This window comes from Gavia stellata, chromosome 31, assembly GCF_030936135.1.
Source record: "Gavia stellata isolate bGavSte3 chromosome 31, bGavSte3.hap2, whole genome shotgun sequence".
Taxonomy (NCBI): Eukaryota; Metazoa; Chordata; class Aves; order Gaviiformes; family Gaviidae; genus Gavia; species Gavia stellata.
The window spans coordinates 4,148,933-4,163,742 of NC_082624.1; the positions used below are offsets into that span (position 1 = coordinate 4,148,933).

A 14,810-nucleotide genomic window follows, 5' to 3' on the forward strand; every position below is an offset into this window, starting at 1 on the left:
GACTTCTCCTTGGAAAACCAGGGACTTTTTAAGGACGTGACAAGCAGCCGAACTGGAGCTGGGTTTGTTAAACAGGAGCTCGAAAAAGCAAATTAAAATTTTAAACTGGCAGCTATCTCCATGCAAGAGATTGGGGAGAAAATCTTGGGGTTTTGCACCCAGCACCTGCACGGGGCAGGGGGACGGGCAGGGATGAACTGCAGCCTGTGCTGCGGAGCAGCGTCACCTTTGGGGCTCATTTACTCAAAGCCCTTTGCTGGGAGGACTGGAAAGCAGCGGGCAGAGGCTGGCGGCCCCGCAGCAGCGGGGTTTTGCTCCGGCTTCATTCCCATGGAGATGAATCCCGAGAGCTGACGGCTCCGGGGCCCTGCCGCCGCGCTTCCGAGCATCCTTTTAAAACAACAATAAAGATGAACCCAAGAAACCATGTGCAGAAATAAATTTTTTTAAAAAAAACATAGTTAAGGAAAGAAAGTCCCCCTTGTAGGAGACTTAGCAGCGGCTGGGGGAGCCGAACCCCAAAGCGAGCCCTTTCTTCCCCCTCCGTTGCCGGCACACTGGCTATAGGAAGAAGAGCTTGTCGCAGAGCTGGGCGCTGGGCTCGTGGTGCAGGACCTGTCCCGAGAGGAAGGCCAGCTTGTGCGCGTACTTGCACGGGGCAGGGACCCGGACGGTGCCCGGCCAGTTCCAGTACAGGTGACAGAGCTTGAAAGTCAACCTGGGGACGGTGAGAGGAGAGGGTGTTAGTGCTCCCTGGCAGCCCGGGGCTTGCGGGATCGCTGCTTCGGGGCCGGATCCTGCTCCCAAAGGCAGTGCCGTGCTTCGGCAGATCAGTGCTGGCTGTTGTCAGCTCCAGCAGCTCTCTAGCTGCGAAGGCTGCGAGGCCAAACCCGCTCACAGGGCTGTTTTCTTCCCGATTGCACCAGTTAAAGGTCAGGCTCCGCCTGGGCACCGATTGCGGCTGATTGTATTAATTACCCGGGTAATATTTGAGCGGCGGTCAAACCCGCAGCAGCTCTCCTGCAGGGCCACCCAGGCCAGCGCTGGGTGACGCAGATCTTCCTTTATCACCCTTGCAATTAGCTCTCGCCCGGAGAGGAGGCGAGATGGATGCCATCCTCCTCCTCTCCCTCATCCGCTGTCGAGTCCTCCCAGCTATCCCAGTATGAAGAGCAGACTCGGCCCAGTGCCTGCACAGGAACCTGCTGCCCTCCCCGCTAGCTCCAGGCGGCTGTTTTGTAAAAATCCCCAGATTTGGGGGTCAGACAGGGGTCCCCACGCTGCAGGATGTTGGGGGGGGGCTGCAGAAAGCCTGCCCTTACCTCTGCAGGTGCTCGCAGCTGAGGTTGGCCGTGTTCAGCACGCAGACATAGCGCGTGGGGATGCTGCAGCCCTGGCGAGAGCGATGGGCCAACAGAAAGAAATCCTGCCTGAGAGGGAGGGAAGGGCAAGGTTGCTTATTTTTTTCACATACAAGGTTTTTCTGCACACCAGGGTTGGTTTCTGGGTTTTTTTTGCACACCAGGGTTTCTTCTTTCACCCCACGCAGCTCTACCGAAAGCAGCCAGTGTTGCTGCTACTCACCAGTCCGAGCTGGTGACTGTGTGGTCGATGACCGTCCCCGGAGGAGGGGACGTAAATTGCTCCGCCGTGAGGGTGTAGAAGTTGGTGCTGATTTGCTTCTGCACCACCATGACCACCATGCTGGGCTGGTAGTTCTCGAAGGTGTCGAAGCACTTCTGCATCTGCGGGATCTCGTACTTGAGCACGGTGTCGAGCTGGCTGTCGGACACGCCGTCCCTGTACACGACTATCTTCTTGGGCAAGCAATGGTTCATCTGGGGAAGGAGAAATTGGAAGAGCTCGCTGTTTTTTCCCCTACCATGCCCAGGACATGCTGGCAGGGGGAGATGCGTGCCCTGGCAAGAAGCTGGACAGTAGATGCTCTCCAGGGCTGACAATTCAGCACTCTTGCAGCCCGTGAATTCAACCCATCGCCCTCGAGCTCTGCAGAAACCCCCTAACTATACTCAGCCCCAGCAAGCGCATTTCAAAGGGCTGGCAGGGCAGAGAGAAGCAGCGTTTGCACTAATCCTGCCCGCAGGCACGCGTTCCGTGACCACCAAACTCTCTGTTTTCAGGGGTGTTTCTCCAGCACCCGCAGAGGGATGGGAAAATCCCAAGAGCGGGTCCTGGCCCCTGCCCCATCACACGTTGCTTTTCTCACGCTGGGGACGTGGGACGAGAAGCCAGGGCTCAGCAGTTCGACGCTGATACGAGTGGAGCTGTAACATGGCACTTCCCCCAGTGCAAACTAATCCTTGAGGCAGGTTCGCACGTTCCCGAGATAAGGGCGAGCCTCCCCGGGCGCGCGTGGCTGCGGGTGCCGCATCCAGTCCAAAGGCTGCCGAGGATGTTTGCTCACTTGCATGCACTCGGGCCGACAGGTTTGGGGTGTTTTTCCTTTGCTTTGAGGAGACATTAAACCACGGGAGGGCTTTTTTTTTTTGATAGCGCTGGGCTGGGGGTTTGGCCTCACCTCGTGGAAGTGCTGGAGGGCATCGGCCAGGCAGAGCCGCAGGCTGTCGGCGATCTCCTGGTGCGGCATCTGGAAGACCACCCTGGAATACCACTTGGTGAGGACACTGGGGACGGAGCAGGGACAAGTGTCAGGCACCCACCTCGCCGGCCAAAGTCCACTGAGCCGTTGTGCAACTGAAACCGACCCCAGCTTGGCGCCTGCAGCACCTTTCCCAGCAATACGGCACCGAGGGCACGCCAAAGGCTGCTGCTGCCTGCGCCGGCAGCCAACGACGCCCAACATAAACACGCTGGCGGAGACCTTGCTGAGGCATCAGCTTCGCCCCTTTCCTGGGAAAGGGGAGGCAGCAGCGATGCTGGCACAGGACCCCCCCACATCCCCAAGGTGGAGCGGGAGGAAAGCCTTCCCCTCCCAGGGCACCACGTACTGATTCATGCTGGCCACGAAGCCGATGACGGAGCGCATCCCTTTGCTGCGGGCGTGATAGACGTCCATGCCAATAACCATCAGCTGCTTCTGGGGGGAAAAAAAAGACAGGTGGGAGTTAGGGATAAGTCAGACACCTCCGGGCTTCCCTGCCTGGATCCCTCCAGCTGCGAGGGATGTTGCACGCACAAAACGGAGACGCCAACCCAATTCTGGAGACGCCAACCCAATTCTGCAGACGGTTCAGCCGCATCCCCAGAGGGAAGCCCGTGACCACAACAGTTGACACCCTGGAGCTTGCAAACTCATTGCCCGCCTGTCTCGTGATCTTGCCCGCCTTACCAGGGGGATGTCAACCCCCCAGAGCTCTCCGCCCAGCTTGCAGTTCATCTGCAGCAGGACTTTCTGGACCACGCTCCTCATCTTGCCCGACTGGCCCGTGAGGGATTGCGCGTTGATGACCTGCGAGAGGGGGGAAAAAAAAAAAACAGGGAAAAGCAAGGCTGGAGATGCTCACGGCTTCTCCGCGGTGGCGGTCACCTTCCGCCGAGCCCCTCGCCTACCTGGGAGGGCACCGGGGACTGCACGCAGCATAGCTTCTTGATGGCCGCGTACAAGTCCTCACGGCTGCTGGAGATTATGCACAGGAGCAGCTGCACCTTGTCCTGCGGGGAAGCACGGCAGGGAAGGGCGACACAGGAGCATCGGGTGCATGGGGATGCTAGAAGACCCACCGGCTGCACAGCCCTCCCCAGCAGACACATTACTCTCGTGCCAACCTGCGCTATGCCCCCGAGCCCCGCTCCTCACCTCGCTACCCAAAACGCTTCGGATGGTCTTGGCGTAGGTCTCGATGCGGTCGTCCTTCAGCTCCACCAAGGCAGGACGGCTGACGTGCATGCCGATGGGACCGCAGACGCTCTCCATGGCGGCCACCAAATCCTTCGCCAGGTCCTGCAGGCGCTTCGGGTAAACCAGCAGCCAGTAATTCATGGCGATCTAGGAGGAAGATGAGGACAGCCCTTGCCTCTGGGCTGCGGCTGCCGAACCACGCAGCTCCCAGCCCTGCAGCACAGAGGGAAATTTGGGAGAGGGAAAGTGGCCCAAGAGGAACCTAAAGGGCACACGACAACATGCAATTCCTGCAGTCTGAAAGCCTTCAGCCACTCCAGGAGGAGGTGGGAAAGCAGATGCAGTGGCCACATTCCTCTAACCTCCTTAGGAAAAACAGGCTGAAGCATAAAGCCAATATAAATAAGGGAAGGATTTTAGCTCGAACAAGCTCAGACGGGAGCAGGGCAGACAGGATGCCAGGACTAAGAAAACCCATCCCAGTTTTCAAACAAGGGGATGTTGTTGCAAGGGCCGAGCCGGGGGCTCACCGCCGAAATGGAGGCTTCTCGCGTGACCTCCTTGTTCCAGCTCAGGTCCTCGGCGGGGACGAAGGAGCTGTGCCGCAGGTTGATCCTCTCTGTGGGCAAGACTCGGCCCTGGGTCTAAACGGAGCAGAAACCCATGGCAGCTCCAGTGCCATCGCGGGGCAGCCATTGCCTCTGCTCCCAGCGGGGAGCTCAGAGCCCCCCGCAGCCCCTACCCTGTGGATGTCCGGGTCCAGGCTGAGCCCCCAGCGCATCAGCTCCCCCGAGGCCTCTGGGCTGTCCTTGATCCTGCGCAGGAGGCTGGTGAGACGCACGTAGTGCTGCCTGGGGCTCTGCAGCATCTCCCGCATCACGTCCTGCAGCGGGCGGCCATGGGAGGAGGAGGGTTGGGGAACCTCTGGGTGCGATGGGGGGCACTTAGCTCTCCCCAGCAGCGGCTGGTTGGGGCTCAGCTCTCCAAACATGCTCTGACCTTCACCATTCGACTGTCCTTCCTTATCTCGGGGATCCCCGTCATGAAGGTGAGCTCCGGCACGAGGAGTACCATGTCCAGCTGACGCTGCAGGGAGGGGGACAGGCACTGTCAGCACCCCGAGGGGGCTGCAAGCCCCTGCCCTCCCAGCTATGGGCAGGACAGGGGCTGGAGGAGCTGAGAAAAGACCGTGGGACTCAATTTCCCCTCCCCAGGTCTCCGCGCCTGGCTCACCTTTCCCTCCAGCGTCTGTTTTTCCCTGGGCCTGTGGACAAGCAACGGCTGGTCCAGCTCCCTGATAGTGATCCCATAGGCTTTGCTGGAAAAACAGCAGGGAGATGGCATCAGGTGAGATGTTCCTGCTCCTGCTCACCCACCTCAGGTCAGAGCCAGGCATCAAGCCCTTCTCCACAGACCGACGCTCATCCCAAGGGACGCTTCAGCAAGTCCCTACCTGTAGTAGTCCACAAAGGTGATCTCCTCGCCGCTGGCCAGGGTGAAACTGTCTCTCGGGGTCTTGTCCCAGTCGATGTCGTCGATGCGGTAGGTGCGGTTGTTGTAGCGGGTGATGACAACATTGCCCACCAGCTGCTTGATGCACTCATCCTGGAAGCTGCTGAGGCTTTGCTTGTAGATGGTGTGCCTGCGGCGGGGAGAGAGGGAAGAGGAGAGCCTCGCAGTGATGCTCCCTGCCCGCACTACCCCAAAAATAAAGCGCCTTTTGCCAAATGGCACTGGTGGCCGCGAGCCTGTTGGTCACGGCTAGCACTGCCCTTGCCAAGAGCCAGCCCTGGGCACGCGGCTACTGGGAAATCACCCTCATCCCTAAAGCCCCGCAGGGCTCCTTCAGGCTTTTTTCCCTTCTCTTACATGAAATTCAGGACAGAATCGCTGCGGATGACTTTGTGGATGGAGTCGACCAAGAGGAAGAGGCCACCGTCCTTCTTCCGGATGCTGACAGAGTATCCCGGCCAAATCTGAAGTCTGAGCCCAGAAGGGAAGATGCCCAACGGCGCCTGGGTTAAAACCGGAGCCGCCCGCATGGCGCTGCCAGAGGAGCCGGGCAGCCGTCCTGCTTGCCAAGGAGAGCTCAAAACACACGGGGATTTATTTCCCAGCTGGCTGCCAGCTTTCAGCTAGTAACCCCTGAACTGCACTGCAGAAAACAGGCGCTCTGAGGTCAGGCTAACCAGAGCTGGCCAAGAGAGCCGACCTGGCAAAGACTTCCGAATTTCCAGCCTTGCACTACTGCCGGGGAGACAGGGACATCCCTGTCTCGCACCCACGTGCTTGGGCAGCCACGGGAGGGAACTATATCCAGCACCCACCTGTAATGCTGTAATATGGTGGCCTGGGCGGGTTCAAAGAAATTTCTCCCAACAAGGTTCATATCTAAGATTCTCATCACCCTAGAAAAGAAAAATAAAAGCAGGGTGGGCTCAGGCTTGCAGGGAGGAGGAGGAGGGTCTCCTCCCTGGAGCTCAGGGAGGGTCTCCGCTATCCCTCACCTCCGGAAAACCACGTTGTAAAAGGGGATGCAAAGATCCGAGCTGGGCTCAAGGACCTTGGTCATCTGGATGGTGATGGTGATCTCCTCCCCATCGCTCCTCCTCTGAGACTTCACGCTGACCGGCTGCGGGGCGAGACAGCGCATTAGCTGGGGTGGGAGAGATGCTCTCCTACCCAGACTGGAGACCAGGGGGGGCACCCCCGTACCCCCAGATTGGCTAGAACAGCCTCACCCTGGTGCGGATCACATCACCCCTTACCTGGGGGAGCCGGATGGGCAGGTAGAGGATGGAGCCATCGAACGCGGTCACGTCCCCCGTCACTGCCCGGTGCTCCTTCAGCATGGTGAAGCGCGCACTCCTGCACTCCACCTCGGGGCTGCCGGAGACAGCGATGCATCGCCTGCTGCCGCTGGCAAGTCCTCCATCTTTCAACCCTCCTCTGCCCCCCAGCGAGACCCCGCTCAGCACCCCAAAAACCCCACGAGGGGGAAAAGCCGGAGCTCACTTGCTCTGCTGCCCTGCAGCAGCTCTGCCCACAGGCGCTGTGGCCGCGCCGGCCGCTCCATCTAGTGGTTACCGGGACGGAGGGAGGGAGAGAGCCAGAAAGCTCTGCCCAGGGGCACCCACCCTTCGAGGGGCTGCAGGGGAGCCCGGCCCCCCGTGCCCATGCAGATACCTGAAGGTAACGTGGTACTGGTAGACGGCTTCGTTCTGGCAGTGGATTTTAACCGAGTTCAGCCCCAAGGCTAAGGCGGTTCCCTTCGCCGCCGGCTTCGTCCCCAGTGCCCTAGGAGAGACGGGGCAGAGGCAGCATGGCCAGCCGTGACCCCAGCCGTCATTCGGACCCCAAAATGCGGGGCTGGGGCTCACCAATGCTTCACTTACGGTCTGCTGGCAGCTGGGGGGGTCCCTGGGGTGGGTGCGGGCAGCAGGGAGGACCGGGGTCCCGGCGGGTGCAGGGCAGGCGCAGCGGTGGTGCAGGGCTTCCCGCGGGACGGCACGGCGGCATCTCTCCCGGGGGGGCTGGGCAGCGCGTCCCCTCTGCCTCGCCACAGGATCCTGCGTCCCCGGGGCAGGCAGAGGTGAGCCCCGGCACGGTGGGGACACGTCGGCGGTGTCCTGGCAGCAAACCCCCAACGAGAGCTTCCCCACCTCCCATCAAGCACGCCGACCCCTGGCAGAACCCCCCCCTCCCACGGCTGGGTCCCCCTGCTCGTGCCTCACACGCGGTGGGTGCTCCCTGCCTGGAGATGCTCAAAACACCAAGTTTTGTGGCAAGCTGCCGAGCTGGCCGTGGCACCGCGCCACAGAGGGAGTGGAGCAGGAGGCGGCACAGGCACCAGCTCGGTCACGTTGCGGTGTCACTTGCGGAGCAGCCCCCGGCCCCCCGCCAGTGGGGCTGATGATTAAACCATCAGAAGGACTCGGGGCCAAGGCAGGAGGGGGGATAGGGGGGACGGGAGGGGACTCACCGCCCGCGTGTGGGGAACGCTGCCACCGCCGCTGCCCCCTCGTCCTCCGCTGCCAGGCTGGGCCGCACCAGAGCCTCCACCACACCGGTGCTGCCGCGGCCTGTGGGAAGGAGAGGGTGTAGTGGGCAGCGGGGCGCCAGGCCGGGCCTCCGCAGCTCCCCCGGGCACAACCACCTACCGAGGGGCCAGTCCCCCGCCTCCAGAGAGGGGCAGGGCCGCTCGCCGAGGCCCAGGCTGCACAGCAGGGCCGAGAGCGGCGCCAGGGAGGGCCGGGGCTCGGGCGGGCCGGGCTGGGGCAGGCGCTGGGCGCGGCCCGGGAGTCCCCGCAGCCTGCCCGGGGCAGCGGGGGCCGGGCCGGAGCCGGCAGCGGGCAGGCGGAAGGGCCGGGAAGGCTCCATGACCGTCCCGTCGAAGCGGCCGCCCGCAGCGCCGAGCACGCCGCCAACGCCTCACTGCGCAGACGCGACTCCGCCCACCCACCGCCCCTCCTCTCATTGGGCAGGTCGCTGGCCACGCCTCTCGCCGAGATGCCCCGCCCAGGGCGGGGCTTCAGCACCGCGGACAGCGCCCGCCGCGGGGGCGGGGCGGGGCGGGGCCGGGCCGGGCGGGGCGGGGCAAGATGCGATGGGGCGGGGGGGGCAACAGCAGCGGGGCGAGTGCGGCCCCAGCCCCGCTCTGCCCAGGCAATTGGGGCTGCCCTGCCCACGGGGGGGGCACGCAGGGAGGGCTTGGTTCCAGGACGGTGGGGTGACGCTGACCCCCCCCCAAAACACGCAGCCTCCTGTCACCACCACACGGGAATGGGGTTTTGGCCACTCACTGCCCCCCCCCGTGCTGCAGCGCTGCCCAGGGCCAACACTGGTCCCTGGGGGGGGGCACAGAGCAAGGAGATGCTCCCAGCTGCCCGCCCCTGGGGGTGCTCAGCCCCCCACCACAGGCCTGGGGGGGGGGCCGGGGTTCTGCCTGCCGAGCCCTGGCACGGCTCGGGGGCCCCCCCGGCTCTCACAAGGGAGCGGCGGGTGAGTAAGCGGCCAAGGGCGCAGCCCCGCGTGCCAGCACCGAGGGTGCCACGCTGGGGCCGGGGCCCCACAGGCTGGCGGCAACCGGTCGGGCAGGCGGCACGGGGTGGAGGCTGGCGGGGGCACGGCGGAGATGGGACAGGATGGAGATGGGACAGGACGAGACGGAGCAGCCCCGGATGGGGGGAAAAAAAAAGAGGTTTTTATTCCACGTTTCTCCCCCCAGGCGCACGTCCTGCTCTCCCCAGCGTGTGCACGGCTGGAGAGCCCCGGGGGGACACCAGGGTCCCGCACCTCCGGAAATCTGTGAGATGTAGGCAGCCGTGGCCCCTGCCTGTTTTGGACAGGGGGGGGCAGTGGGTCAGGGGGACAGAGCCGGAGCCCCCACCCCTGGTGCTGCTCCACTGCAGGGCCAGGAGACGGGAGCCGGCCCTGCGCCCACGCCTGCAGAAGACACCTCTCCGTGTCCCGAGGGCAAGGCTGGAGGGGCTGAGGGCAGAGCCGGGGGGGCTGCAGCAGGGTCCCCGAGCTGTGCAGGGACCATCCCCAAGGGGTATGGGGCTGGGCCCCCCCCCGGCTCCCCCTGGGCTACCGGTGCCGGTGCTCCAGCAGAGCCTCGAAGTCCGGGGAACACACCAGCTTGTGCTTCACGTGGCCCAGGACGATCATCTCGCCTGTCCGGTTGTCCCCGATGCCGACGGACACCAACTCCTTTTCCAGAGGGGAGAAACACCCGTGAGCAGCCCACACCCACAGGAAACCTGTTAACGGTGGTGGGAGAAGGGCGGGGGTCCCTGCCCACTGCGGGGGGGTAAGCACGGAGAAGATGTGTCCCCCCTGCTACCCGCACCCTGGGGACAAGAGCAGGCTCCTTCCCCACCACTGCCACAGGGACGGGCTGCCAGCCCCATCCCCTAAGGGCCAGTAGCACCCTGCTCCTCCCGGAGGGTCCCAGGGACTCCCCCAAGGGGCTATCTTGGGGTGCTGCCCCACAAATCAAGTCCCCAGCACCCCCTCCCAGCCCCCATACCTGCAGAAATGAGCAGGGGGTCCCCATAGTCACGTCCAGGGTCACCTTGCCCAGCACCAGCTGCACCTTTCCCGACTTGCGGATGAGCAGTTTCCCCACCTGCCCCTCGGGGAGGTCGGCCAGGGTGCAGGTATTCTCCGCCTGCCTCGCCTCCTGCGGAAGGACACCGCGGGATGGGGGGACACACACGATATCACCACGCTGTCCCCTCTCCCACCCCGCTGAGCCCCTACCTGACTCTTCTCCTGCTTCACCACGACCACTTGCCCTTCCTCGTTCTGCAGCTCCGTCTTGATGGGTTTGGTGTCCTGGGTGGGCGGCTGGCCGGGCAGCGTGTCGGGCAGCTGCAGGAAGAGCAGCTCCTCCTCGGCCGACAGGCTCAGCCGCTGCAGCAGCTCGGTCACCGAGACGTCCCGGGGGAAACCGGGGGGGCCCTTGCTTTGCGCTGGCTCGGGCAGGGGGTCCTCATCGCACGGCTCTTCTTTCACTGGCACCGGGGGTCAGAGGCGGCGGGTGGGCACGGGGAGGGGGGAAGCCCCCCAGCCCCTGCCCGCCGCGATCCCCCAGCGCACCTTTCACCGCCGGCGGGTCCAGCTCCATCTTCTCCTCCTTGGGGCCGGGCAGCCAGGGCTGGGCGTCCTCCTGCTCCGCCGCCTCCTCCTTGAAGAGCCAGCCGGAGTGGGCCAGCGGCAGCTGCACCGGCTTGTTACGGATGTCGTTCTTCAGCCCCGGGTCGTCGAGGAACTGCGGTGACGGAAGAGGGGACACTCAGCGCTGGCCCGGTGGCACCAAAGCCACCCCACCCACTCCCACTCACATCGTCCTTCTGCAGCATCCGCAGGATCTGCTTCGTCTCCTCGTCCGTCTCCCTCTTCTCCTTCTTGATGTTGATGATGTGGGAAGGGCCGAAGTCTGACATGTCCACTGTCTTGTCCCAGGAGCCTGCTGGGGAGAGGGGAGCAGCCCCGGGGTGAGCCCCAAACCAGGCGGGACGGCCCTGAGAACCCCCCCCCAGGGAGGGGGGCAGCTCCCGTTACCTTTCTTCTTCATCATTTCAGCAGGGCCCTGCTCGAAGATGGAATGGGACTGGATAACCTCGGGCCGGCCCCGGCCCCGGCCGTGCCCATCGCGCTGCCGGTCCCGGTCCCGTTCCTTCTTCTCCTTCTTGACGGAGACATCCTCCCTGGGCCTGGGGAGCGGGGAGGTGGCCTGTCACACCCACTGCTGTCCCCTGCCACCCCCCTCAGCAGCGGGTTCCCCTCTCGGGGCGTATTTTGCCCACCAAGACCCCGCCACGCAGGTACCCGCCGGGCAAAACCGCCTCCGCACCCCACAGAAACGCTTACGAGGCCACTTACTCTTCCTTGATCTTCCTGCTAATTATGTTGGGGGTGAAGGTTTTCTGCAAACGAGAGCAGAGGGACAAGTCACTGCACGAGCGGAGATAAGCAACAGAAACCAAACCTGCTGCGGGGCTGGAGGAGGCGGCTGGGGACCCGGCCACGTCCTGCACGGACCAGCTCCCCCGGAGCACCCCAAACCCCCCTGGGCGGCCACCACCCTATCCCGCCCCCCCACATGGTGGGACAGGGCAAGGCAAGGCACAGGGTCACCCCGAAAGGGTCGGTTTTGGGGTACACCCCCCCCCCCGCCGGGGTACTCACCTTCTTCACGCCTCCCAGGGTGAGGTCTCGGGAGCGGATGGAGGGCAGGCGCCCGGGGGTGAGGGGGGGGGCGGCCGGGCGCCTCCCGAGAAGCCCCCGTGCCCCGGGGAGCCCCGGCCGCAGGCTGCCCGGCGAGCCGGTGTCGCCCGAGCCCCCCTCCGCCATCCTCGGCCTGGCCCTGCGGGGGGGACGGTCAGGGACACCCGGCCCAGCGCCCTGCACAGGGGGGGCTCAGCCCCCCCACCTCCTGCGCCCCCAAACAGGGCCCACTCGTATATCGCACACCAGGGGGCTCAAACCCCCCCATGCACCCCCCAGGACCCACTTGCATCCCCCTCCCCCATACGCTTGGTCCCCCCATAGACCCCCAAACAGGGCCCACTCGCACCCCCCACCCCAGAGGGCTCAGCCCCCCCAATGCACCCCCCAGGATCCACTCGCATCCCCCTCCCCAGGGTGCTCCCCCCCCCCCAGACCCCCAAACAGGGCCCACTCGCACCCCCCGCCCCAGAGGGCTCAGCCCCACCAATGCATCCCCCAGGATCCACTCGCATCCCCCTCCCCAGGGTCCTCCCCCCCCATAGACCCCAAACAGGGCCCACTCGCACCCCCCTCCCCGGGGGGCTCACCACCCCCATGATCCACTCGCATCCCCCTCCCCAGGGTCCTCCCCCCCAAACAGGGCCCACTCGCACCCCCCTCCCTAGAGTGCTCAGCCCTCCCCGCACACCCCCCCGGACCCACTCGCACCCCCTCCCGAGCCGCTCCCCCCACGCCCCCCCGTGTCCCCCCGCCACGCCACGCCGCCCCTTACCCTGCCCGGGCAACCACGGGCTCTCAGCCCCACTGCGCATGCGTGTAGCGCGACCCGACCTTTCCGGAAAGACGCCGTTGCCATCATCTTTATTGAGGGCGCGGCGGCGCCGCCAGTGAGCCGCCATCTTTGTGCTTGGCACTGCCCAGCCCCATGCGGAAGGTGGCGGCGCCATCTTTGTGGCGGGCAGTGCCCGTCTCATGGGACGGGGCACAGTGGGCAGTGCAGGGGGTACGCTGGGGGGGACACACTCACCCCTATATTTGACCCCCCCCGGCTGCCTGGGCTGCAGCCACCCCCCCAGCGTCCCCTGCAGCCCGGGGGGGGACCCAGCCAGGCTACAGCCCCTCGGGGGGAGCACGCGTGGGCACCCCACGCACTCAGGGGCATGGGGGGCAATGGGATTTTTTTGGGGTGCTCGCCCCCCACCCCAAAAAAACCTTGCCCACGCCCAGACAACGGTGTCCACCACATCACCAGCAGCAAACCAGCAAGCCCTCCTACCCCTGGGCTCTGCACCCACATTTCCCGCGAGGGTCCGGTGTGGGTGCCAGCATTCCCCCGCCCCCAAAATGGGGGGCTCAGGCAGGAGCTGCCCACACCCCACCCACGAGCTGCACCCACAGCCACCCGCTCGCCTCGCAGGCAGCAGCCGCGCTGCCTCCATCACCTGACGCCGAACACAACCCTCCACCCGATTGGCAGAAGAAGGAGGATTTTTTTTCCCCACTCCGAGCTGCTTAGATATTATTCCCCCCCCCCCCCTTTTTTTTTTTCCTCATTTTTTTTCCCTCCTCTGGAGGGTGTTTGCTATTTCCGAGCTGGCTGGGAGGATCCCAGTCGCAGCAGCCGCAGGCAGCAGCGCGGCATCACCGGGTACCACTGCTGCCGCGCTCTCACCGGCATCCTCTGCCCTTCCCGCTCACCTCGGCCCCACCGGGGCTGCCTGCCCTGCCTCGCCTTGCCCTGCCCTACCCTGCTGCCCTACAAGCACCCCACCGCACCCCGGCAGCCCCCCGGCACGGCCAGGTAAGGGCCTCACCGGCATCGTGCTACCGGCAGCCACAAGCCTGCAACCTCCCAATGGCATGGGTTGAGCCCTGGCAGGGGTTGCTTGGGGGACATGGGGTGCATGGGGACATGGGGACACGGTGACATGGGGCGTCACAATCCGGCTACAAAGCTCCCGGTGCAGGACGAGGCAGGGCAAGAGCTCCCGGGCCACCGCCGGACATGGGAATGGGGCAACGGGGTGGCACGCCGTCCCCAAAGCGGTGACCTTCTGCTCTGCCCGAGGGTGGCGGTGCATGAGGGGTGACACCCAGCTTGGGGGGTCCCATGGCCCCCCGGCGCTGGGGTGCCGGGGGAGGCTGGGGGTGCGCGGTGCAGCTCGCCGCAGGGCTGCGTGGGCAAGCGAGCGCCCTGCCGTGGGATGCCGGCGTGTGCCGCGCCTGCCCGCTGGCACCCCTGGCTCTGCGCACAAGGAGGGGGGGCACGGGTGGATGTGGGTGGCCGTGGGAGCGTGCCCACGGCTGCCCACGCCTGGGGTGGATGTGCCCACGGGTGCCGGGTGGTGTTCGCACCGGCACGGCAGCGGTGTTTGCCATGCCGTGCAACGGTGGGGTGGGGGGAGCGCGGACGAGCCCGGGTGTGGGTGGCCGTGGGCACGTGCGTGCGAGCCGCTGTGGGCGTGCGCCCCTGCACGCGGGCACGTGGGGGGCGGCGGGCGCGTTGGCAGCCCCGCGGTGCCACGGCTCGGACACGTGCCCGCCACGGGACCGCTGCTCCCCGCAGGGCTTGCACCAGCCCGGGGTGCAGGGTGGGGGGCACCCACTCCCCCCAGCCTCCTTGATGCATCCCCTGGCTCCCGTGCCCCCCGTGCCACCAACCCTGCGTCCGTGCATCCCCCAACACGGGGTGCAAAGCCCCCCCAGGCACCCACCCCAGAGAGCGGCTTTCCGGGGTGCAGGGGGCGAGCGCAGCCCCAGCCATGGGGAAACTGAGGCACGGAGCGGCCGTGGGCCCGGGCAAAGGCGGATCCAGCTTTTCGGGTGCCAGCCGCCTGCGTGCAACCCTCCCCTCTCCCAGCACTCCCTCCTCTCCCCTTGTTTTTCTTTCCCCACCCGGTGTTGAGCAAACCCCGAAACACCCGCTGGCAGCCAGCCGGAGCCCCGCGGCATCCCGGGGGAGCGGCCGGGGCCCCCGCGCAGCCGCTTGCCGAACGGGCTTGTTCCCGGCTTCCCGCTGCCTGCTCTTGCCTGCGTTGCCTATTCCTGGCTGCCGGCCGCTTTTCCACCCCGGTGCCATCTGCTCCGCCGCGGGGGCCTCGGCGCGGGCGGCCGCCCGCCTGGCAGCTGCCGTCGTGGGCAGCGGGCGCCCCCGCCACGCTCAGCACCCCTCTACCCGCGCTCAGCACCCCGCCACCCGCGCTCAGCACCCCGCCACCCGTGCTCTGCCCGCAGGAGCTCAGCCCCTCCGGCC

General features: G+C 65.5%; 2 protein-coding genes across 2 annotated transcripts; both read right to left on the reverse strand.

Annotated features, from left to right (window-relative positions):
* Positions 1 to 561: 561 nt before the first annotated feature.
* Positions 562 to 8,200, reverse strand: PIWIL2 (piwi like RNA-mediated gene silencing 2). The gene is given in 22 exon segments (XM_059831397.1): positions 562 to 718; positions 1,323 to 1,430; positions 1,585 to 1,838; positions 2,540 to 2,645; positions 2,970 to 3,058; positions 3,311 to 3,430; positions 3,532 to 3,633; positions 3,779 to 3,967; positions 4,351 to 4,464; positions 4,563 to 4,703; positions 4,820 to 4,906; positions 5,054 to 5,138; positions 5,274 to 5,462; positions 5,690 to 5,803; positions 6,148 to 6,228; positions 6,328 to 6,452; positions 6,589 to 6,706; positions 7,007 to 7,117; positions 7,216 to 7,389; positions 7,803 to 7,851; positions 7,883 to 7,964; positions 7,967 to 8,200. Coding segments are annotated over 22 exon segments (2,829 nt in total).
* A 1,191-nt stretch (positions 8,201 to 9,391) lies between these two features.
* On the reverse strand, positions 9,392 to 11,680 carry POLR3D (RNA polymerase III subunit D). The gene is made up of 8 exons (XM_059831426.1): positions 11,516 to 11,680; positions 11,210 to 11,253; positions 10,889 to 11,040; positions 10,669 to 10,793; positions 10,424 to 10,595; positions 10,085 to 10,338; positions 9,852 to 10,004; positions 9,392 to 9,532 (listed from the first exon to the last, which is right to left on the reverse strand). The coding sequence occupies exons 1-8, from the start codon at positions 11,678 to 11,680 to the stop codon at positions 9,410 to 9,412; spliced, it is 1,188 nt and encodes a 395-aa protein (XP_059687409.1). The 3' UTR covers positions 9,392 to 9,409.
* Positions 11,681 to 14,810: the final 3,130 nt, after the last annotated feature.